Source organism: Pecten maximus, chromosome 10, assembly GCF_902652985.1.
Source record: "Pecten maximus chromosome 10, xPecMax1.1, whole genome shotgun sequence".
NCBI lineage: Eukaryota > Metazoa > Mollusca > Bivalvia > Pectinida > Pectinidae > Pecten > Pecten maximus.
In genome coordinates this window covers 19892076-19915930 of record NC_047024.1, presented here as the reverse complement: position 1 = coordinate 19915930, position 23855 = coordinate 19892076, and the positions used below count along the sequence as shown (strand labels likewise).

The window sequence follows — 23855 nt, the reverse complement described above, 5'->3', positions numbered from 1 at the left end:
CGTGTTAAAGTGAAACTGACGCCGACCTGACGATGGACGCTGCACCACAGTATGAGCTTTATTCCTACACACTATGCTGTCAAAATTTATGAATAAACGATGAAAGACGTTAACACAGTTAAGTTTATTTGATAACTTACTGTGATAACTCAGTAGATGAGCTTTTGATAGGTCGTTATTTTTCTGGAATGTTATCTGTGACAACACTGCTGTATACTGTTGTATACGGTGCATATTCAAGATGACAATACTTGATCGGAACAAGTCGGGCCTAGTCGGAGGACTTGACGGAAAATTCCGAAAATGTCCGAGCGTAATTTCATTAATTTAATGTATACATTAAATAATAGCCATTGTTTCCTACTGTTTAACTATTGTAGTATGTGTGTTTTTATGTACGCCTAGAAATCACAAATGGATTTATAAGATATAAGAAACGTGTGATTAGAAGCTGTATCTCATTCCTTGTTGTCAACAATTCAGACTTGTCAGTGGTGTTCTGGGACGTCAGTGCCAGGTATCGCTGTCAGAAGTTGACAGGAGACAAAATGACGGATCGCACATGTACGGTATTGCTTCCGCTTTTTAATAAGGTGTTTCCTTTCTTTTTTTTCCCTTTCTTTTTTAAATTTGATTTCTCCACTTATATTTTTCACACGTGTTGATTTCTATTTTTATCTACTTCAAATACATTTCACAAAAAGGCAAAAAAAAAAAAAAAAAAAAAAGCCGCTTCAAATGAATTTGCAAAGCATTATGTAGCTTGGCTCTATATATTGCGACATAATACATATGTGTTATTATAACACCGTATCGTAAAAGCCGGAACAAAAACAAAAAAACACGTTGTATTGTCTACAATTTGTATTTTCAAATACTTATGCTGATGCCATTTGTGAGGTGGCGATGAAACCATATGCAGACGTTGATGAGTTTTTGCATAATAAACAATTCCATAAAAAACAGAATGATATTGCACTGTATCTGTACGTTAGTACTACTAATTTACCCGCTAACCAACGTTTACGATGACATTTTGCCACTACTACATTTAATCAACATAGATTAATTTTTTTTTACAAAACACAATTCTCTAGGAAACATTATGAATGTGTACAACTACTATAACAGGTGTATATACAACTTTTTAACAATTCAATTATGTCTTACTACCAATGTCATTATCTGTCAGATCTGTTTTCAGAGCTTCCTCCTCCGCCGGATTCTCCACTATCACTGCTAAAACTGTCATTGTTGTCATCACTGCTGCTATCATCACCACGTGACCTTTGAGGTACTAAAGGGCCAGTGTGATAATAATCGTCGTTACTATCGTTGCTTCTGTCGTCACTTCCGTCACCATCCTGTCTGTAATCGTATCCATTGTTACCATAATGACCATCATTCCATGCCCCCGGCCTAGGATCGTGGTACACTTGTCTTTGATTGGTTGTGTAATAACCCTGTCTGGTCATTGGACGAGCTCGACCGCCATATCTTTTATTTGACCTATATTTTGTGTCTGACAAATAAGATCTGCCTATGGTATCTGGTTGAAGCAGTGCCTCATTTGCATACGGATCCATGACACTGGTTTGCTGTGTCATAGACTGCATCCTGGATCCACGCGAATTTTCTTTCGGAGTCTTCCATTGTGCTATTCCATCAGGTGACATTTCGGCATTGGACGATGGCACCAAAGGAGCTACCTTTTCTGGCGGAGATTCACCGTAAGAAAGTTGAACTGAAGGCGAATTGTTGATTAAACTCGGTTCCATAGCTTTGTTTGCAATATTGTCTTTTATAACATGTGCCTGCATGTTAGTTGCGACCTTTCCAGGTTCCATCGATTTAGTGTTTACAATATTGTCTTTCATAACATGTGCCTGCATGTTAGTTGCGACCTTTCCAGATGCTGCTTTGGATTTCGACCTTCCTGAACTTTTATTGCTCTTCCTCCTTCTTGAAGATTTTCGTTTGGATTTACTTTTTGATTTTGATTTTTTGGTAGTTTTTGGTTTCGTTTTAGATTTACGAGTTTTAGATTTGGTCGAATCAACAGATTTAGATTTAACAGGTTCTTTTGTTAATGCGTTTTTACTGGTACTGACTGCCCCAGGGATGATAGAGCTGGCTGTACTTCTCATTGTGGATCGACACAAGTTGATGCAGTAGGGGCAGATTGTTCCTGTGCTTGGGTTACGTGTCAAGACCCTGTATATACATTCATCTGGGAGGTGCTTAGGAGTTCTACAGGGGGAACAGCCGGGGGATATCGCTGTATCGCCATTTTGACGTGGGGCGGGGACGCCTGCTGTAAACAGAAATAATGTCTTATTAGCAAAAGTTCAATTTCATCAGGAAATGTTTTCATAGAGATGTTGTATCTTACTCTTTATATTGTTCTTCACAATTTGTTTCCATCTAAAACAGAAACAATATAACCTCCCGACAATATTTGTGGAACAATTAAGTTATGTTGTTAGCTTAAAGTAAAACGAGCAATGGCTCTAGGAGAAACCGGAGTATCCAGTGGTCGGGCAGGAGATCCCATATCTTTTCACTCCGATCAGGGAATCGAACCCCGGTCTCGAATAGGTGAAAGGGGTATATTACCACTGCGCTTCTCGGCTGTAAATGTGCCCTGACAGTACAGGAAAGACACTTGGATGTAGGGTTCTAAGCAAAGATATCCTTAATTTATTTATATTTATTGCTAAAGAAATAGATTGTCAGGAATAAATATCAGTCGTGATTGCCACAGCGAACACTACGCCAATCGAGTTAGTTTTCAAGTATACTTAATGGTACGATTGATGGTGGGGACAGCTGTTGTAGCAGTGGTTAAGGCCACTCTCGTTACAAAGGCGCTATTAGCTATCAAGTGTGATAAATCAACTTAAAATCTCTCTTATCTGTCAAATCAAAGAGAACTGGTGATTTAATGATAATGACTATTGTCTTAACTATAAATGATGATAAGAATTATCGACAAATATTTTTTTTTAAATACTGAGATGCGTTATGATGTACATATTTATGAAAAAGATGTCTCTGAATTATCTAATTTATTCACACAGCAGTTATGTCATAACATATCAAATCAAAACACAGTTCAACCCAGCACTAACATATATCCTGCACTTCAAATGGAGCAAAAATACTAGTCACATAACTAGCTATGGCGTAAAATTAAAAATCATTTTTCAATCAATTAAAAAATTAAAATAGATCACTAGGGGAAACTTTTTATTAAAATTTTATGCTGGCCATACATTATAATATATAATCATCACTATGTTAATTAAACAATAAACCACGTATATTCATCATCACAGCTGTTTTGGATAAATAATGCTTTGTATAATGAATCAGACAAAAATCATGCTGAATACGTTTGGAGATAACCGACGCGTTATTGCATTTCTGCTAACCAAAAACGAAAACGCAGATTAGCAGTTATGACAAGCATGAGTAATGAAAATGATTTAATTATGCTAGGGGATCAGAGGAAAACAACCGGGTTATTAGTTCAATTGTAACGTATTTCTAGACATGTGAGGTTATGTCCATAATCTGTTATGACACGAGGGTTTTAGAGCGTTTGACATGGACACGAATAACTGAATAAAAGATCAAAAACGAAAACCTACTAATTGATATTAAATCTGAGATTGTCAAATCTCGTCTCTGACGTAATATATTTACATATGTATAGTTGTATACACATGACTACAAGCGAATATCAAATGTTAAGAAGCAGATTTGTGCTCACTTTACTCAATTGACATACAAAACTAATCATGATAATTATGAACGCTAAAAAAGAGTTCAAATAATGTGTTGATAGACTGCGGCGTCATAAAATGATATATACAATTTAATAAGTTTAAAAAACCATATACTGTTTGAACTGAAAGCTCATAAGCTGATGATAGTTAAGCATAAGGCATACCGAAACAACGTTGAGTTACAAAATAATCTTGAAAACTGGCTTAACATATGATTTTAATGCTTTTAATATCTCTATGATGTGGTTTTATTTAATGAAACAGTTTTGTGCTGTCAATTTAAAGTTCATATCTATACTTTTATGTGTATATTGTATATACTATTTACCATCTGTGTAATGCAACAATTAGTCTGAGGCTGCAAAAGAAAAAGAAAAAACCCATATGTTTGTAATGTGTAAGTTTGATTTGGTGTCTTTATGTGTGTGAGTGAGTGAGTAAAGACATATAGAATGGCTACATGTATGAATATATATCACATTATATCTAAATGAATATGATGTATGCTTGTAAGTTTGAATGGACATGTATTGTATTTGAAATGTGTTGTTGATAAAATTAAAATTGAATAAAAAATTTGTTAAAAAAAAATAAATATATAAATATACATTATTATAAAGTTTAATTAAGCATACCATTTTTGATTTAAAATAAAGCAATTCCAATTTCCATGTTTTTATTGTTAACAATATACCTTTTATGCATATTTTGCAAGTCATTCTCTTAATATAACTATACTTAACGAAGAAAACACCTTTTACATGCATGATATTTTCGTGACTCACTGCGCCACCATAAAACCATATGTCATACCAGGGCGTTTTTATATTTTCATAATCTGCCTGTTTTGGTTAACTTTTAACGGAGTACTTCAACACCAAGTCTTTCAATGACTGTCATTGACATATAATCATATTTCACATAAAGTATGTATATATTATGTTTTATATCAGCAAACAGATGGCATTTATTAATATAATTAAATCCCATATACGTATATTGATGTTTATTGTTGTGACATCTAAGTTATTGACAAGTTGTCGTTATATAATTATTTTACTACAAAGACAAATGCTAGGTTGGGTTAGTTTCTGTCTGAAAAAAATACAAGACAAATCTATATATTTTGTTAATTTGCATAACGACAAGTTAAACCTGCATACTGATGGAGTAATTGCTACTATGTTTTTCTCACGATGACACTGAGGAGGACTTGTCCCATCTACTACTTGACCAATCAAGCGATCAAGGGGAAAGATGTAGTGATTTAGAGCAGGGCAGTAACACTATCAGTACAAAACGTATCTTTTTGTATGAATCACTGTATATAAGATATGATCTCTCCAACATAAAAATGTAGGAGTTCATTTTACACAGATACTACAAAGGTCCCGGTGACCTGTATCCATCATCTACATAAGAGAAATGGCGCCCCTGTCAGCCGAATGACCAGGTTTAAGATTTTAACTGCGTTGTGCTGTTTTTCAATTATGTAGACGTGTTTTGTTACCTTTAAGATAAAAAGATACAATGCCATTCTCGTATACGATTTTAACGCCGTCATATGTTATCATAAAAGTAATATGTTCTATCATAGAAAGAATATATATTGTCACATCCACCATCAATAGTGTTGTCATACATACGATATTCACTGTCATGTAATTCACGTATACTTTCATACAAATCATATATTCTGTCCTGTCATAATATCATATACTGTCCTGTCTTACAAATAATAAATACTCTCCTGTAATACAAATCATATATACTGTCCTGTCATACAAACATTATACTGTCCTGTCATACAAATCATATAAACTGTCCTGTCATACAAACATTATACTGTCCTGTCATACAAATCATATAAACTGTCCTGTCATACAAACATTATACTGTCCTGTCATACAAATCATATAAACTGTCCTGTCATACAAACATTATACTGTCCTGTCATAAAAATCATATATACTGTCCTGTCATACAAACATTATACTGTCCTGTCATACAAATCATACACTGTCCTGTTATACAAATAATATAAACTATCCTGTCATACAAACATTATACTGTCCTGTCATACAAACATTATACTGTCCTGTCATACAAATCATATCTACTGTCCTGTAATACAAATCATATATACTGTCCTGTCATACAAATCATATAAACTGTCCTGTCATACAATCATATAAACTGTCCTGTCATACAAATCATATAAACTGTCCTGTCATACAAATAATATAAACTGTCCTGTCATACAAATCATATAAACTGTCCTGTCATACAAATCATATATTGTTCTGCCATACAAATCATATATACTGTCCTGTCATACAAATCGTATATACTGTCCTGTCATACAAATCATATAATGTCCTGTCTTACAAATCATATATACTGTCCTGTCATACAAATCATATATACTGTCCTGTCATACAAATCATATATACTGTCCTGTAATACAAATCATATACTGTCCTGTCATACAAATCATATATACTGTCCTGTCATACAAATCATATATACTGTCCTGTCATACAAATCATATACTGTCCTGTAATACAAATAATATATACTGTCCTGTCATACAAATAACATACTGTCCTGTCATACAAATAATATACTGTCCTGTCATACAAATCATATATACTGTCCTGTCATACAAACATTATACTGTCCTGTCATACAAATCATATACTGTCCTGTCATACAAATCATATATACTGTCCTGTCATACAAATCATATACTGTCCTGTCATACAAATCATATACTGTTCTGTCATACAAATTATATATACTGTCCTGTCATACAAATCATATATACTGTCCTGTCATGCAAATAATATATACTGTCCTGTCATACAAATAATTTACTGTCCTGTCATACAAATCATATACTGTCCTGTCATACAAATCATATACTGTCCTGTCATACAAACCATATCTACTGTCCTGTCATACAAATCATATATACTTTCCTGTCATACAAATCATATATACTGTCCTGTCATACAAATCATATATACTGTCCTGTCATACACATCATATATACTGTCCTGTCATACAAATCATATACTGTCCTGTCATACAAATCATATATACTGTCCTGTCATACAAATCATATACTGTCCTGTCATACAAATGATATATACTGTCCTGTAATACAAATCATATATCCTGTCCTTTCATAAAAACCATATCTACTGTCCTGTCATACAAATCATATAAACTGTCCTGTCATACAAATCATATATACTGTCCTGTCATACAAATCATATATACTGTCCTGTCATGCAAATCATATACTGTCCTGTAATACAAATCATATATCCTGTTCTGTCATAAAAACCATATAAACTGCCCTGTCATACAAATCATATAGACTGTTAAACAAGCTTTACATTCTCTCATGTAACTAAAATATTATGATATAATATTTACAGAAACTGGCATGATTCTCCGATATACTGCGAGTCGTTTTACTTTCAAACAACATGTATTCATATTCATTGAAATACTACTCGTGATACTGTCATGCTATTTCTACATCTGATATAAACCTCTTATTTATAATGATACATATTGTATAAGTGTAATATCAAAAATAAATATAATGTTGCTATTTGTGGCCTGAAAATGTAACGATCCATACATGGAAGAAAAGGGGCCGCGGTGGCCGAGTGGTTAAGGTGTACCGACACTTTAACACTAGCCCTCCACCACTGGGTTGCGAGTTCGAAACCTACGTGGGGCAGTTGCCAGGTACTGACCGTAGGCCGGTAGTTTTTCTCCGGTACTCCGGCTTTCCTCCACCTCCAAAACCTGGCACGTCCTTAAATGACCCTGGCTGTTAATAGGACGTTAAACAAAAACAAACCAAAAACAAACCAAAACATGGAAGAAAAAAAGTCACTTATTTAAAGAAAATGGATAAATAAAACTGATAGTCTGATTCATGACTTAAGCGCACCATGCATTAAATTGTGACCAAAGATAAAAATTGAACACATAAACAATGAAATTAGAGGGGAAAAAACAAACATAAAAACAAACAAAAAGAAGTAACAAATCAACAAAAAATTCAAAGTGATACCTCGATAAATAGCGACTTTCTTTATAAAGGAATATATCAGTTTCCCATTACGCCCCAAATAACGTAATTGAACCTGCCATTGTGAAAAGAAAGAAAAAAAGGTCTCAGGAATAGACGATTTTCATGATAGTCTATTGACAAAATAGTAAAAAATCAGCAAGATTTCATTTGTAAAAAGGAAAATTCATCATATCTGCTCTTTTGTTATATCACCTTTTAGGACACGCTATGCCAGCCTTTTCGGAAATGTTTTCAGAACAGGACTGAAATAAGGATAACTTACAACCTTTCCTAGCTAATACGTAATATAATCAAACTTGAATTTGAAGAAACGGTCATAATGCAGCCCAAGAAGAAAATAAAAATACGTCAGCCATGAAAGGAACACAGTTTCTCCCTATAAGTATGCCACCGATATGAATAAAACTCGAACTCTGTGAAGATTTTACCTACTTTCGCTATTTGATCTTCAAGTAGTTTGTGTTGGATTTGATTAAAATGTTCCTTTCCGTGTGTGAAAGGATGAGTGATTTCTCAAGTTATGCTTGTGTTCCAATATAGCCATCTTCATTGTACAGTTTACCTAACCTTTTAAAATCTAACGCCCTATCTAATTATGGATGAAAAAGCCGGCTTCTTTTAGCAGAAAGTAGACCAACCTAAGCGGTTTTTAACCTAAGATGATTTTGTCATTAACAGGAACGAGGAAACGGTATTTCATTCGACTAGCTGCTATTTTTCACAGTTATAGATTGATTCGATGGGTATTCGGCTGAATAAACTGTACACACCTTATTTGAAATCTAGTTCAGTATCGATATTTTTGTCTTCTTATACACTGATTTAAACCTCTATTAAAAGCCACGCAGGGCGACATATCGATGCCAAGTGATCAATATCATAATGTACCTATTCATTTGATATTGAACCGTCGTAATAATATCACATATGTTACAGTGGCTTTCAATATGGTATTGTTGAAGATAAATGTTAAATAAGATAAATAAGGCGTCAACCTTATCCCGGAGCCGTGGCACAAAACGTGTTGCATCTGTTGAGCATGACATGTCAACTTAAGACTGATAGCGTGTGAAAACCAATGTTTTTCTTTGATTTGAGAACCATAATGAAATGTGTCTTTATCGTCATTAATCATTCTATCTCACCTGACGATTGTTATATATTTGCTTTGCTTTATTATAGATGTATTATTTTTAAAAGTCCTAGACTGCTGCTCGGGAAACGATAAAATGATGCAAACAGTCAAAATATGATTTATTGTCAAATTGATAGCTATCTGATACAATACATTACACCTTGAAGTGAATCACATCAATTATGTTAATTATTCCTGCAGAAGCAAATTGCATTTAAAAAAGTGTCGGACAAAACAAACCATTATTATTATCAAACAGGTTTGTCAGCCTATGTTACAACAATGTAACTTGCTTAGGCATTTTAGTAATTTGCAAAACATTATAAGTGTATATATTGCTAAAGAAACATATAATAAAATGTTTTGACATGTTCAGTATGACTTTATAAAAAAAATGAAATTGCAGTCACATATAATGCTGGTCCGGTTTACAAAACCGGGCAAGTTTTACGAGAAAGAAAGTATAATATATTGCTCAGAAAACATCTAATTAAACAAACTTAAGAATCAGTATGACTTTATAAAAAAGAGAAATTGAAGTTACATATAATCATAGTCCACTTTACAAAACCGATCTAGTATTACGGTTAAGAAAGTTTATAATCTGATGAAACAAATTTACAGATTCTGTATGACTTTATAATAAATTTTTCTTTGTTTTCATGGTAAATACTCAAATGTGATTGGTCGAAAAATTCTTTTAATTCATCTATGAAAGAAATTCCGAGAATGGCGCGAAAAATGTGACGTCACAATACGACAATTGACGTTGCGTATTGATTTGAGAAAAAGAATCCCATTTAAAACCAGTAAAATTGTACATAAAACATGTTTTAAATTAGAAAATCATTTTCAAAAATTAATTATAAGCGTTGATGTCAATTATTTTTTAGTTTCATCGGGGTATGAAACAAATTTTGTTTGCAAACTTCTGTAAGAATCCGCAACGCGGATTCATACAGTTTGCAAACAAAATTTGTTTCGTACCCCGATGAAACTAAAAAAAAATGACATCAATGCTTAAATAAAAAACGAAATTGCAGTCAAACATATAATATATCCGAATCCGTACCACATTGATCGTTTACATAGAGTGCCACCAATAACAATATATTATTTGTTTCTTAATATTACACTATGGTATGACTTATTCAATGACATTAATTACAAAACATAAATATAATGAATGGCATCGCCACCTTTCATTGTGTTGTATTTGTCTACACTTTTCCCCTTCAAATGCAATGCTTTACTTCCCAAGTTTGATCTCTACAATATGTGAGGCATGCTGTGATTTTTTCATGTTCTATTTTCCAAACAAATATATTCCTAATGAACCGATGTTACAACCTCGTTTTAGGAATGGAATGCGAAGTATACTATAAACTTTGTTTATCATCATGTGTAATCATTGCATTGTGTGTTATGTCAAATGACAATACACGAAAATAACAACAGTTGGTTATTTATAACGTTATTTCATGCAGTTATCTGCAATTGTTACAATGATAAACAAATACAGTTTATTGCTTGTAACAATAACTTCATATCGACTCGCATGTAATCATAAAATAATCAACAACAATTGTTTATATTGTTAGTAATTATTTCATGGAGACTCGCCTGTAATTATGAAATAATCAACCATAATTGTTCATCGTTAACATTGTCGGTAACTATTTCAAAGAACCTCACCTGTAATTACATAGCATTCAACAATAATAGTTCCTTGTTTAACCTCTTAGTAATTATTTAAGAGACTCACCTTTACTTAAAAATAATCAACAATAATAATTCATATTTTACATTGTTAGTAATTATTTCATGGAGACTCACCTGAAAATCTAAAAAAAAAATTGTTTACTATTTATTATATAGGTAATTACCACGTAAAACTTACCTGTAATTGTTATGGAGATCAAGAACAATATACAACATTGCGTTTGAAAGGCCATGGTGATCAAAAGAAGTATTCCGTATTTCACTTGATTCCCGACGAAAGAACGCCTACAACCCCAACGTCATACGGCGTTAACTAATCCAGACAAACCATTACCGTCCTTTATATACACATGATCTTATATGTGGAGGGTTAAATCATATAAAATTATTCATGAAATGAGAACTGATCAAGACAAATTATGCATAATTGTATTTGAAGAAGGATAGACGCCTTAAATGTAGGATATTAGTTTGTTTTTACTAAGAAAATTTACATCTGATTGACATCTCGTTCATTAACGATTATGAATGATTAGGTCTCACATCTCGTCTAGTCATTGGCGTTACGTACTTAGTTCGTTTGTATTTAGACTTTAGGTTAATCATAAAATAGATGTTTTATGATTGTATATATAATACAATGCTGTTTCATATCAGTACATATATGATGTCATTTGTGCGTATCTTTGCGCAAAATATTTACCTCACCGTGTCATAAAATGAATCTCATTAAGTAATTGCAACATTGTGGTTCAGACTGACGTAACAGCTAAAAAGAAATATCAGTAGATTCTATTGTAAAGAAAGCTATATTTTATTTTAGATTGCGTAAAGCCAGATTTTTTTACTGAAAGCAGTTCAATGTCAAAGCTGTGTGGTAAAAAATAGACACTGACGATCCTTATTTAAAAATTGTTATTTTAACATATACCAAAACTTTAACAACCATTCTTATCTGAATATTTAAACAAAATGTGTATCTCGCTTTTCTCCAATAATTAAATATACATAAATGATTCATGTTGTGCAAGTCTTTCTACATATAAACGAGATAACAAAGTAAAAAAACTCGTCTTACAAGCCTTTGAAGAATGCGTGTGTCTTTCTTTACAAAAATACATTCCAAAAAGAAAAAAAAGAAAAAATAGATTATTTTGGTGACAATGCCAAAACATTTTTTTTTTTTAAACGATTATCTTGCTGTACAATTAAAACATCTTGTTTGACAATGCCAAAAACAGCTTTTGTTCTTTGTTCTTTGAATACAAGATACGATTGATATTGATATGGCTATGGCAACAATAAATACGTAAAACAAAATCTCACAATGACTGAGGTACATATGTACTGACATGCATGTCGGATTCACAAGCAAAATATATTTCCCTGCAAAATTCGGATGCGCCATAATAACATTCATGGTAATATTCTATATAGTGCCGTTATCAGAGGGCGCATGCTGAATTGGTGTTGTTCAACCTGAGGCCCAGTTGGCGAAAGTTATATTAAGTTACTTCCCTTGTTGTTGACCATTAGTTCATCTTTCCTTTTTCTGAGTGCATTAATTTTAGTTGTATAATCTTTTTCTAGTGCTATATTCAGAATATCTCTAATTATTAGCATAGACTGTGTCCTCTAAATGATGAAGGTTATGAAAACTGTCTCCTGGCCGAGGCAACAAAAACAAATATATCTATGCGCAGTGAGGCGTTACATTAAAGTGACCCATTGGCGGCTCCACTATACGGGGACATCGCCGGTGACCTTGGCTGTTCGAGGGCACATACAGAGAACATATAAGCCGCCAACAGTCCATGCTATCCGGGCACAGGTCAATAGCATTCCTGAGGGTAAACAGGTTTTTGACGCAGAAGACATTGAAGACAGAGATGGGGGTATTATATGCCGTGTAAAAATCTACAGGGGAGAAGGGGGTCAAAGTTCAGCGGTGTCTCATGTATCACACGGCGTATTATAACTCGTAATTGTAGATCGGTTTTTGGATTAGTTTAACAAATGTCAACAGATGTCATTTCTCTTCACGTGCTAGAGCATATTATAAGCAATATAAGACTAACAGACTTGATGAAATGCATATCGTTTTTCAAGCAGATGTTGATGTCAGATACGTATTCACAAAACAAATGTATGTGATGTTAACAATTAACATAAACGTACATGAATACACATGGGAATGAAAAAGTTATTCCCTTTTCAATCATTTAACGACCATGAAGAGCTTTATAAAATATTTCTAAAAGGTGGTAAACTCGAGGATAAATTCGTAATTATAAAGGGCATTTAAGATAAGAGGTTTCCAATCAAGCGTAAGTACTCGAGCATATTATCACATGTTAGCTAGCGGAGTAGGTCTACTGTTTTTTGAGGAGCGTTTTGATGTGTACAACCCTCATTTTTTCCTTCTCAATGCCACTTTGATCCCGCACCAAATGGTTTGAGCGTTTTTTCGCCAGTGGCATTTGATCAACATTAGGAAATTTATATGGCAAAATCCTTTTCTGAAAATGTGAGTTCTGAAGCTAGATTTTAGGGTGTGGGAAAAGATATGGGAAGCTTACATGATTTGGCTTAACCGGTACCGTTACATTATTTAGAGTTTGGGTTTGAAGTTTGAGACTAAACTAAAAATAATTCAAACCGTCATGGGATATGATAAAACCCAGAAAATCAGTAATTTACTTGTTGGGAGTATGACTATTAGATCCTGGAAAATAGATTGTGGAAAAAATATTCCATGTATCTATAAATCTTTAATGTTGAAATGAAAATGTGTTAGTTCATAATCCCCGTGGCATTAAAATATTACCAATCATTTGATGTTTTTCTGTTTGGATCCGGAAATATATCCAAATACACGTTTGTCTTAATTAAAATGTCACAATGATTATGCGTCGTGCTCCTAATTAACTGACTGATCAGAGTTAGATGTTTTATAGACTTTATATCTATATTAATGTATAAGAAGTCGCGATAATTGGCTGTTATTTACGGAATATGTTTAAGTATGTCTGTGTATTTATAATGATAGATATGTAACATTGTAATAAACTTTTTGTTATAGTTTTGTTATATATTCTTATATACCAGACAGGCATTAATAATTCACTATGCACTATTCATTACACAGACTCATGCATTGGTACAACAGGAAATTGTTTATTTCTTTGTCTCTGAATTTTATCCGATTCATGACCGATATTAGTCTTATCAACAGTGACACTGCTTCTGAAACATACCATATATCAGTCCTATCAAAGTTGACACTGCTTTTGAAAAACACACATACACAGATTCATGAAAAAATTTGAACCTTAAATAATGATCATATTTTTTCTCTTAATCGTCCTCTTTCTGTCATTCATTCATCTTCCTTTCTATATAATCTTTGCAGCAAATTTCTACGTACGGTAAGTTCTCCATATTTGGTTCCAATTATTAATGACAGGTCTTTGACAGGTATGTGATATTATAACATCACCTGAACTTTATTTGATCGATCCTTGATATCCCTGCATGATACTCATTTGATAGCTGCTCAATCTGATCAGCACTTGTCCTTGAAGAAGTAATTTCAGAGTTGAAATATAACCAATTTTGATGAACGGAAGATAGAGTACCCCATAATTTTATAAGTGTAACAACATCCATAAAGTTAAATATGCATTCTTTAAAAATAGATATTTAAGTACCTTTTTACCTTCCTATATAACCATGGTCTTAGATAGAAAAGGAGACTATGTTTCTATATAACTTTATTCGTGTAGGACATAGAACATGGTCATTTGAATAGCCCGACAGAGTATAATTATGAGAAATTAGACACCATGTAATATAAAACTCCACCATGTTTGCGAAATAAGATACCCTATGGTGTAGACATAAGCATTATTTGTCACCTGCCTAATATATCGAGTTTCAGCTTTCCCCCTAAAACTTGTCGTTCGCCTTCGCCAGGTCTAACTCGTTCGCTTGTACTTGTTTCCCACTTACACCTGAAGCCCTCTGCACACCGGAAATAGCTACCCCTTAAATAAAACCACGACACCAGCAAGATGATAGTGGTTAGATAATAATCTCCGAAAGCGCCTTCGATTATGTGAGAAATATTTGACATCTTTATTGCGATGAGATAAAATGTATGTATTACTAACACTCAATGTCAACTCATAATACTCTAGTATTCTCTATGATACCAAATAGCATGTACATAGCACTTCCAGATATTAGCACAACTCATTATCCACTTAAACATACACTTAAACACTTAAACAGTTGAACATCGTTATGTCAGTTCGGTCATGAAAAATCAGAGGTAAAAGAGTTATCTTATAGAATGTTTACCGTCGGAATATTCACTGAGGTATCCATGAAATACTACAGAGATACAACGCATAAAAGTAGCCATGGTTGTCTTGAGGCAATAGCGAATACAAAGGGATTATCTCAAAGCTTTTCTAAATCTGAAACTGTTTATTTTTTCTTAATTTCAAATTTTAAAATGCACTGTCAACGTGAAACTGTGAAATCCGTTCTTGTTATATCGGGTCTACGAATCTATGCAGTCATTTTTTATTTACATTTGTACTCAACAGAATTCTTAAGAATTTTTATTTTTATTATTAAATGGGTTCCTTCATGAACACGAGAAACAAAATACTAAAGGCTACGCCCTAAGATATTGAATTCTCTTTCGTTAATGGCCGGACCGTTTTCTCTGCTTATTGTTGCAATGGCGGATGTTTTTTCCCGATTACATAATATATTAATTAAGAATTTTTGTGCCATCAATGCCTGTAAAATACCTGTTGACACGAAAACATTGTACCTTGAATGTAATGGAGAGGTGTTGTATGGTGACTTGTTGAATGCTTTCATATTTTTTCATAATATTTGTAGACAACAGGGTGCCTTTAACCACGTACCAATCGTCATTGCTATTTTTAAAATCGGTGTTTTCTATCATAACAGTATATTTGACATCTTTGGTTTCCATCTGATTAAACAAACTATGGTATATTTATATAACATGTATCATTTAAAAAATAACAGACGAAATATCATTTCTGTCGATTACAAAGGTAGTTAACGCCTTTTTGTCAAGACAACTACTAATATCATTTGCATATCATTCCATGACATGGGTGGTCAGGTGTCAGGTTGCGCAGTGGTAACATACATGCCTTTTACCTATGCGATGGAGTTCGATTTTCCGATCGGACATTTAACCTTAAACTTGTCTCCAACCAGACATCCCAAGGGAGATAAGTATTTTTTGATAACTAAAGGGGCATATTTTCTCTTTATTTCTCGATATACCGAATTGTTTGACAAGGAAACTATAGAGGTAAACAATTGATAAGTATTTTACTACAGCGGAACGTAGGATTGACCAGTGCATATACATGTAAATCGATTGTGACGCAATCAGCCCGGATAGCGTTATCTATTTTAAACATCACTTTACGATAGGGTTCACAAGCTGAAGAATTCTCTACTTTAACGCATATGTTTCGCAGTAATTTGAATATTTTTCTAGCGGCTGTATGTTTTATGTATTGTCTTCGCTGTATCGACATCTGTTTCTAGTGTTAAGATTGCTTGTGGTAATCTGAGCACATTCTTATGCAGGCAACAATGTGACCCTCAAGTAGTCTATTCATACAGGCAAATGTTCCGGGCGATTTTTTCGTCCTGAATGACCTTGAATAACACTGGTTTTAATAAGAGGGTAAAATCATGAACGAAAGAGGAGTGAGTGTCATATCAGAAAGAACTAGTGTATTGATAATGGAATCAGCAGGGATGTATTCACATCACACAAGGAAATTGCTTCCAATTGAGAGACTGATGACTTTTCTTTTCACCAGAATTAAAGTGGGTATTGGTCTCTGAAACGGTAATGAATATCGAATCAAATGCAATATATTAACACTGTAAAAACAGGAATGTTATTAGCTAGAAATGACAAAATCATAAAATGGAAAATGGAATAACCACGCTTATCGCACGGCTTACTGTGATACTGAGGGGTAACTGTCTCTGTCGATTACATTTAATGTAGATGTGGTTTAGATTTTCGTCATTGTTATGGTTTGTTGCGGTTAATATTGTGGTTTTTACTTAATAAATGATTTTCTTATTTATCACAAGTATATAGTGTTGTTTTGTTTATTTCTTTGTTTTTTTCTTTGTTTTTTTTCTTTGTTTTTTTTCTTTGTTTTTTTTTAGTTTAGTTTTAAATACTTTCTTGTTGAAGTAAAATTGAAAATATACAATGAACGAGCTATTCGAACTTTTCGTTAAATAAGATTAACTTACGTCATGTAATGCAATCTTTATTAACATTTTAATGAATTCGACATTTAATTATGTTGATCGAACGTAAATGCATAAATTGCTTGTGACAAGTAAAACATGGTCTCATTGAATGTTTCCTTGTCTACAGTAAAACTTATCAACTGTTTTGCATAATTTGTATTTTCTTTTCATTGAGTGTGTTTTTATAGGGAGGTGTTTAGAGCTATGATACGGTGGGGAAAATCATAATAATTTACATTGTTCCAGTAGTAACATATTAATGACAGTCAAAGAAATATTGTATTCTGTAAATATAAAAAAGGATGACTGAATGCTGTAAGGGCATTCAATGTTATATCCAAAACCTTCCAATGGTAAGGTGTCGCATTGATAACACAATCGCCTTTCCCTTTGGCGATTGGGACTCGATTCCTCGTTCGGTTATGAAAAGGTATGATGGTAAACTGCCAGGTTTATGTCTCTGGTACTTCGGTTTCCTCTCATAGTAAGACCCGTCGCACGCTTCTCTCGGGGCAAACAATAGTATTTAGTATATGATAACAATAAAGTAAAAAAATAAAGATTATAGCTAATTCATGGGGAGTCAATCATTAATTCAACTCCTTAGCGACTTTTTGTGTAAAAATAATTTTTTTTTAATGGCGACCAAGCTATCGGCTACCGTTATAGGAGTCCTGCAGATTCCAGGAATCTAGTAGCTCATCATTAGCGAGTTTAAAGTCATTTCTAGATCAGCGTTCGCGAAGGTATTCGCGAATAGCTCTAATAAGGTAAGTTCACGAAAATAAAGTATCCGCGAAATCTAACTGATCTTCTATATGTCAAGAAAATTCAAGCAATCTGTCCTTGTGTGCCCTCGATATACATATCATAATGGTCTGAACCAATGGTTACTAGGGTTTTCCACTTCCGTTTTATATACATATATTACAATTTGATGTAAATACTTTTTTTTTGAAATCACTGCTTTTAACACGAGACTAATAGATAACAATACGTCAAGATGGTAAACAGAAGCCACACGGTGATGAAGGACCACGTGGGTGTATATTTCCCTGAATAAATTTGAATAATAAAAATATCATTTGCATAACATTAGGCGTTTCTGTTAGAGCGGGAAGTGTCCATCCGTTATAATCTTCAAAAAGAATTAACACGTGGAACTCATTACATTCCAATAAAACTTCTCGCAACATCACTCATATCGCAGATCGTAAATAATTGACCTCTGAGTCTAGGTTAGCGAGATATTTTCTACGCTTTGGCAAATGAAAATATGTACTTAATGCTATTTTTGTTTAAAATGTCAAATATTTGTTATGCATTAAGATACTTATTTGTCCTGGAAAGGTAATATTTTGATAAAATGAACAGTTTTATAAAGAAATTTGAGGTGCATTACCGAAGAGTTTTGAAAGTAATCAAAATACATTGTCTATACACATATTACAATTACACACACACACACACACACACATATCGTCAATTGTGTTACTATGTTATATATATATATATGTATAGATGTAATTAAAATACCTTAACAGTTTATAATATTGGAATCGATTAATGCGTGTACCAGCTAGCCATACTTATTTTATAACTATTTAAAAAAAAAAGATTTCTTTTCATGATTTTTGGTATGCCAACGAACATCTAATACCTAAAAGTGACGAATACTTTGACAGGCAATGTCTCGTAACGAATGTATTTGTCTTATGTAATCCTAGAACTCTCCACTGTTATACAATTATCAGGGTTTCTCACATACTTCACGGGGTTACCCCGCCGTTGCTAAGAATGTAATTCATAAAGTCCAAAATGGATCTGTTCTGTGGACAGGGATATCTCAACCCCAGGATAAGACCCTGAGGTTGGTTCCGAGTTCCGAGTTCCGTTTAAGAAAAAACAGAACTACCATCTAGAAGATTTACGGGTTTTGGTCCGAGTTCCGAGTTCCGTTTAAGAAAACAGGCCCAAGTAAGATTCTATTAATCTTACATGTCGGGGACCAAGAACTAAAAAAAAACCAGTGCATTGATAATTCTTCTTAGGATACAGGATTAACATGAGTCATTTCGTATGGACAAAGCAAAACACTTTTATTAACTTAACACCTGTATTTCGACTCCAGGTGAAACTCATTTCGATTTCCCTTTAAATTGCTCTTTAACCTAAAGTAGTCGTCAATAAATTATTGTCTTTTGGTCTGCTTCTGAACGTTCGTTTAGCACGGTCTGATCACAATTATGATATATTCAAAAAAGAATGCTTTGAGATTTAATAGATAGAAGGTGTATTGGAATTATACGGTTTTTATATGACCCTGTTTGACATAAGAGTTTGCTGTCTGGGTGTGGTGAAAGTGATCTTTGCAAATCAAATTAATTATGCAGTATATCTGATTTATAAATGGTGTACGAAGTAGACATAGTGCTAGTTGTTATTGTCGTTGGTAAAACGGCTCGAAAACATGACGTGACATTCGTGGAGATCAATATCTTATGAATTTCTTTTGACGGTATTGTTAAATTATCTATACCAGTACTTATTACATGTCTAGCAGTGTGTAGTATTTCTATGTGGTAATTTCATTCGTGCTCATAAATATATCATACATTTCCCAATCAACCTTGTGAGATTTGATGATAAAAAGACTTTTAAGAATAATCTTATAAAGATTTTAATTTTCTCATTCATCATTTTAAACGCTACCCCACCCAGAGTAATATTTAATGAACTAAACTTATTTTAACAGACTCCATTGCAATATATAATTTTAAAACATCATGAATGAATTGATAATATTTGTATTAATTCTATAAAACAAGTTTTTAAAAAGTCATAGTCGACAAAATTGTGGAATAAACATCATGCAAGTGAACACTTTACGAGAAAATATAATAATATGATAATAATGATAATACCGTAGATTAGACGAGCAGGAATACTGCTATCGAGGAATGCAAAATTCACTATACAAAATCACCATTAATATCGACAAGTCAATCACCGTTTAATGTTCAACTTTAATATAAACAAATTAATGTCATTAATCAGTATCATTAAAAGCTTGCCTTTCTTTGAGAAAAATATCGTTTTATGATATTCTTCAGGGTGGGCAACATTGGTTTTTAATAGTATGTTGGCAATGTATTTCTCGTGTTATATACATGTAATATATATAAAGCATCGTTATTCAAGGCTCGATACTGAAAATACACAATACAATAACAATAAAAAACTAAATGTAGCCTTCTATGTCAAATTTTAGTTTGATAATCTGACGTTGTTTAACATGTATAACCAATAGTTATTTAAGAATTAATTGCGTAATAAATTTTCATGTTATATGAGATGTAATGCCTTAGCTTGGTAATTTTGTATTATACATAATATTACAAACTATCGTTATTTAAGGATAAATACCGTATATAATAAGCTACGATGTTCTGTATCATAACATTATAGATTATCATAATTTAATGATATTTACTGTACACTATACCTTTCGTTATATGATTTGTAACATTGGTTCCTTACATCTGCTGTGGTGTTGCATATAAATTAAAATTACAGGGTACATATCTTACATAATATGTTACGTTGTATAATATGTAACACGAGTTCAATACATCTGGTGTTATATTGACCGACCTAGATTTAACGTTTAATAGGGATCGTCGTGGCCGAGTTGTTAGGGGTGTCCCGACATTTTATCGCTAGCTATCCAGGGAAGGCTGTTTTTTGTTTTTTGTTTTTTTTTCGATTTGAATGGCTATTTACGTTTTTCGTTTTTTTCTCTGTTTTGGTTTTGTTTTGTTTGTTTTCGTTTGTTTTGTTCTTTGTGTTTGCATTTCAGTGTCCTCTATGAGTCGTCACTTGGTAAGAGTTAATCTGTCCTGGACATCTTATTTCTCAATAGTGATATTTTAAAGCATTCCGACAATGCAAATTAGTATTAAAGGTATATCAATTATCATATATAGCAACTAGATATATGTACTGACGTCATACTTGGATATGTATATTTGATAATATGAGCTGAAAAGAAAAAAACCAAATCCATACAAAAATACAAGCAAACAAACAAAAAAGGAAAAACAAACAAATTCTGGAGGGTTTTACAGTACATGTATATCAACAAGAATTTACAAAGTTGATTTCTGCAACTGATCAGCGTTTCTTTCACCTTATAAACACCTGGACATACATGATGAAATTACGTATTATTACAGGAGCATTTTATAATAAAGGTGACTGGCCAATGGAAAATGTCGTTACAACGGAGACATGACAAGACATATAGACGATATGATACATCTTGTACCGCTCTAATAGATACATTATTTAATACCTTCAGTAGAGATTAATATTTTCACAAATTTTGAAAAACATGTTTTTGATTATTTCAGTGGACATTAAATACGCTTGGTATATAACCATTTAAATGTCTTTTAAAACATTAATTGCATAGCGTATCAATCAACCATGATCCAGTCAGTCATTAAAGATAATGTTATTGTACTTATGTTATCTATCAATACAGGCATATGAACGCTTGAATTAGTAGTAACCCGGATTCATCATCACTCGGAAATCATTGTCAGGTAAGTGCTTGACATGCACCTGTGTTTATTAAGTGACGTATATGGACACAGAAGACTTCCCACCAATAGCTATACAGTAACAAAGTATGTGTATCAATTTACATGATTTATACAGTGATCTGATGTCATGATAATAATTTGTCATGTTTTCTAATCTGTACCAGTGGCGTAAGTGTCACTGCCAGTTATATATGTCTATGTGTTTATGTGTGTATACATACATCCTTTTTTTAAAAGACACGACAGTATATTAAGCTATTCGAGACAGCTGTTCTTTCATAAGTCCCCTTTTCAGTACAGTAAAGCTATCATGAAAATATTTCGAAGAAGAAACTTTTTCATTATCTGGTTGTCAAACCTGTGTAATACAGATAATGTTATTTGTGGTTGAAATATAAACTACGTACCCCCTGTACGTCAATAGCCTTATTTTTGTAGTAAGACCAAATTGAGTCAGTTTCATCAACTTTCCTTAACTTTGAAAACTCCATACCTAAAATTTCCATATCATAACATTTTCTTTATTTAATGCAAATTCTTATTGAAGAAAATTTACTTTTAACTTTAATGCTTTTCTATGGATCATTTTCAGCTAAGGACTCTGCTTAAGAAACATTGATGAAACGGATACCTGTAAATTATGTTCTATGGACTAAGTTATCTTTTGAAAGCCCTTATTATGTAAACGAAAAAAATGTTTATCACTAATATTATTAATGATTTATTCGTACTGTATGATACAGTGTTATCAATATTAAACATGCAGGGAATTTCAACACTCGTGTGCATGTAAATGGGAATTCATCAAATGAATTTAAGATTTTAATTTGATACCAGAATTGGCTTGATTCAAACTAAACCAAATTAATGATCAGGTTCAATTAATTCAATATTACATGAACATGGGTATTCAAGTATGTTTTATAATTTTTTGTGTAATTACTCAAAAAAAAATACATTAATTTTTTTCATTCAATCAATATGGTAAATACTTAATATGTCATAGGTAATGTGTGAGGTCCTGACATTTTAATACCCCACAATGTGGTTTTAAAAAATGTAGATTATTATATATCATGTGGTTTTTAGTTATCTATATATCATAATGTGGTAGATTCGTATCATGTAATCATAGAATCGGTACAAAATTAGAAAACTTAAATCATGAAATGACTATTTAAGGCATTTTGTGAAAAAATTATAGTGTGTGGAACAATATCCACGTTAAAATATTTCAAATCACCAGTTACAATACTAAACATTAGCTTACTTTTAATTGACCAAAATGCACCCATTGAAGGACAACCATTCTCCTGATTAATCAAAAGTGATAATGATAATAACAACCATAAAAAAACAACAAAAACATCCAAATACAAAAAAACAAACAACAATAACACAATACAAGGAGATGACAACGTGACAACAAACCAACGAGTACCAAAGGGATGACAACAAACCAACGAGTGCCAAGGGGATGGCAATTTGACAACAAACCAACGAGTACCAAGGGGATGACAACGTGACAACAAACCAACGAGTACCAAGGGGATGACAACAAACCAACGAGTACCAAGGGATGACAACGTGATAACAAACCAACAAGTACCAAGGGGATGACAACAAACCAACGAGTACCAAGGGGGTGACAACATGACAACAAACCAACAAGTACCAAGGGGTGACAACGTGACATCAAACCAACGAGTACCAAGGGATGACAACGTGACAACAACCCAACGAGTACCAAGGGGATGACAACGTGACAGCAAACCAACGTGTACCAAGGGGATGACAACAAATCAACGAGTACCAAGGGATGACAACGTGACAACAAACCAACGAGTACCAAGGGATGACAACGTGACAACAATCTAAAATGTACCAAGGGGATGACAACGTGACAACAAACCAACGAGCAACAAGGGGATGACAACGTGACAACAAACCAACGAGCTCCAAGAGGATGACAACATGACAACAAACCAACGAGTACCAAGGGGATGACAACGTGACAACAAACCAACGAGTACCATGGGGATGACAACGTGACAACAAACCAACGAGCTCCAAGGGGATGACAACATGACAACAAACCAACGAGTACCAAGGGGATGACAACATGACAACAAACCAACGAGTAC

General features: G+C 33.2%; 1 protein-coding gene across 1 annotated transcript; it reads right to left on the bottom strand.

The window, feature by feature from the left end:
• Positions 1-849: 849 nt before the first annotated feature.
• LOC117335340 (serine/arginine-rich splicing factor 4-like) lies at positions 850-11082 on the bottom strand. Its single transcript, XM_033895273.1, has 2 exons — positions 10944-11082; positions 850-2314 (listed from the first exon to the last, which is right to left on the bottom strand). Exons 1-2 carry the CDS (start codon positions 10996-10998, stop codon positions 1182-1184), a joined length of 1188 nt encoding a protein of 395 aa, XP_033751164.1. The 5' UTR covers positions 10999-11082; the 3' UTR covers positions 850-1181.
• Positions 11083-23855: the final 12773 nt, after the last annotated feature.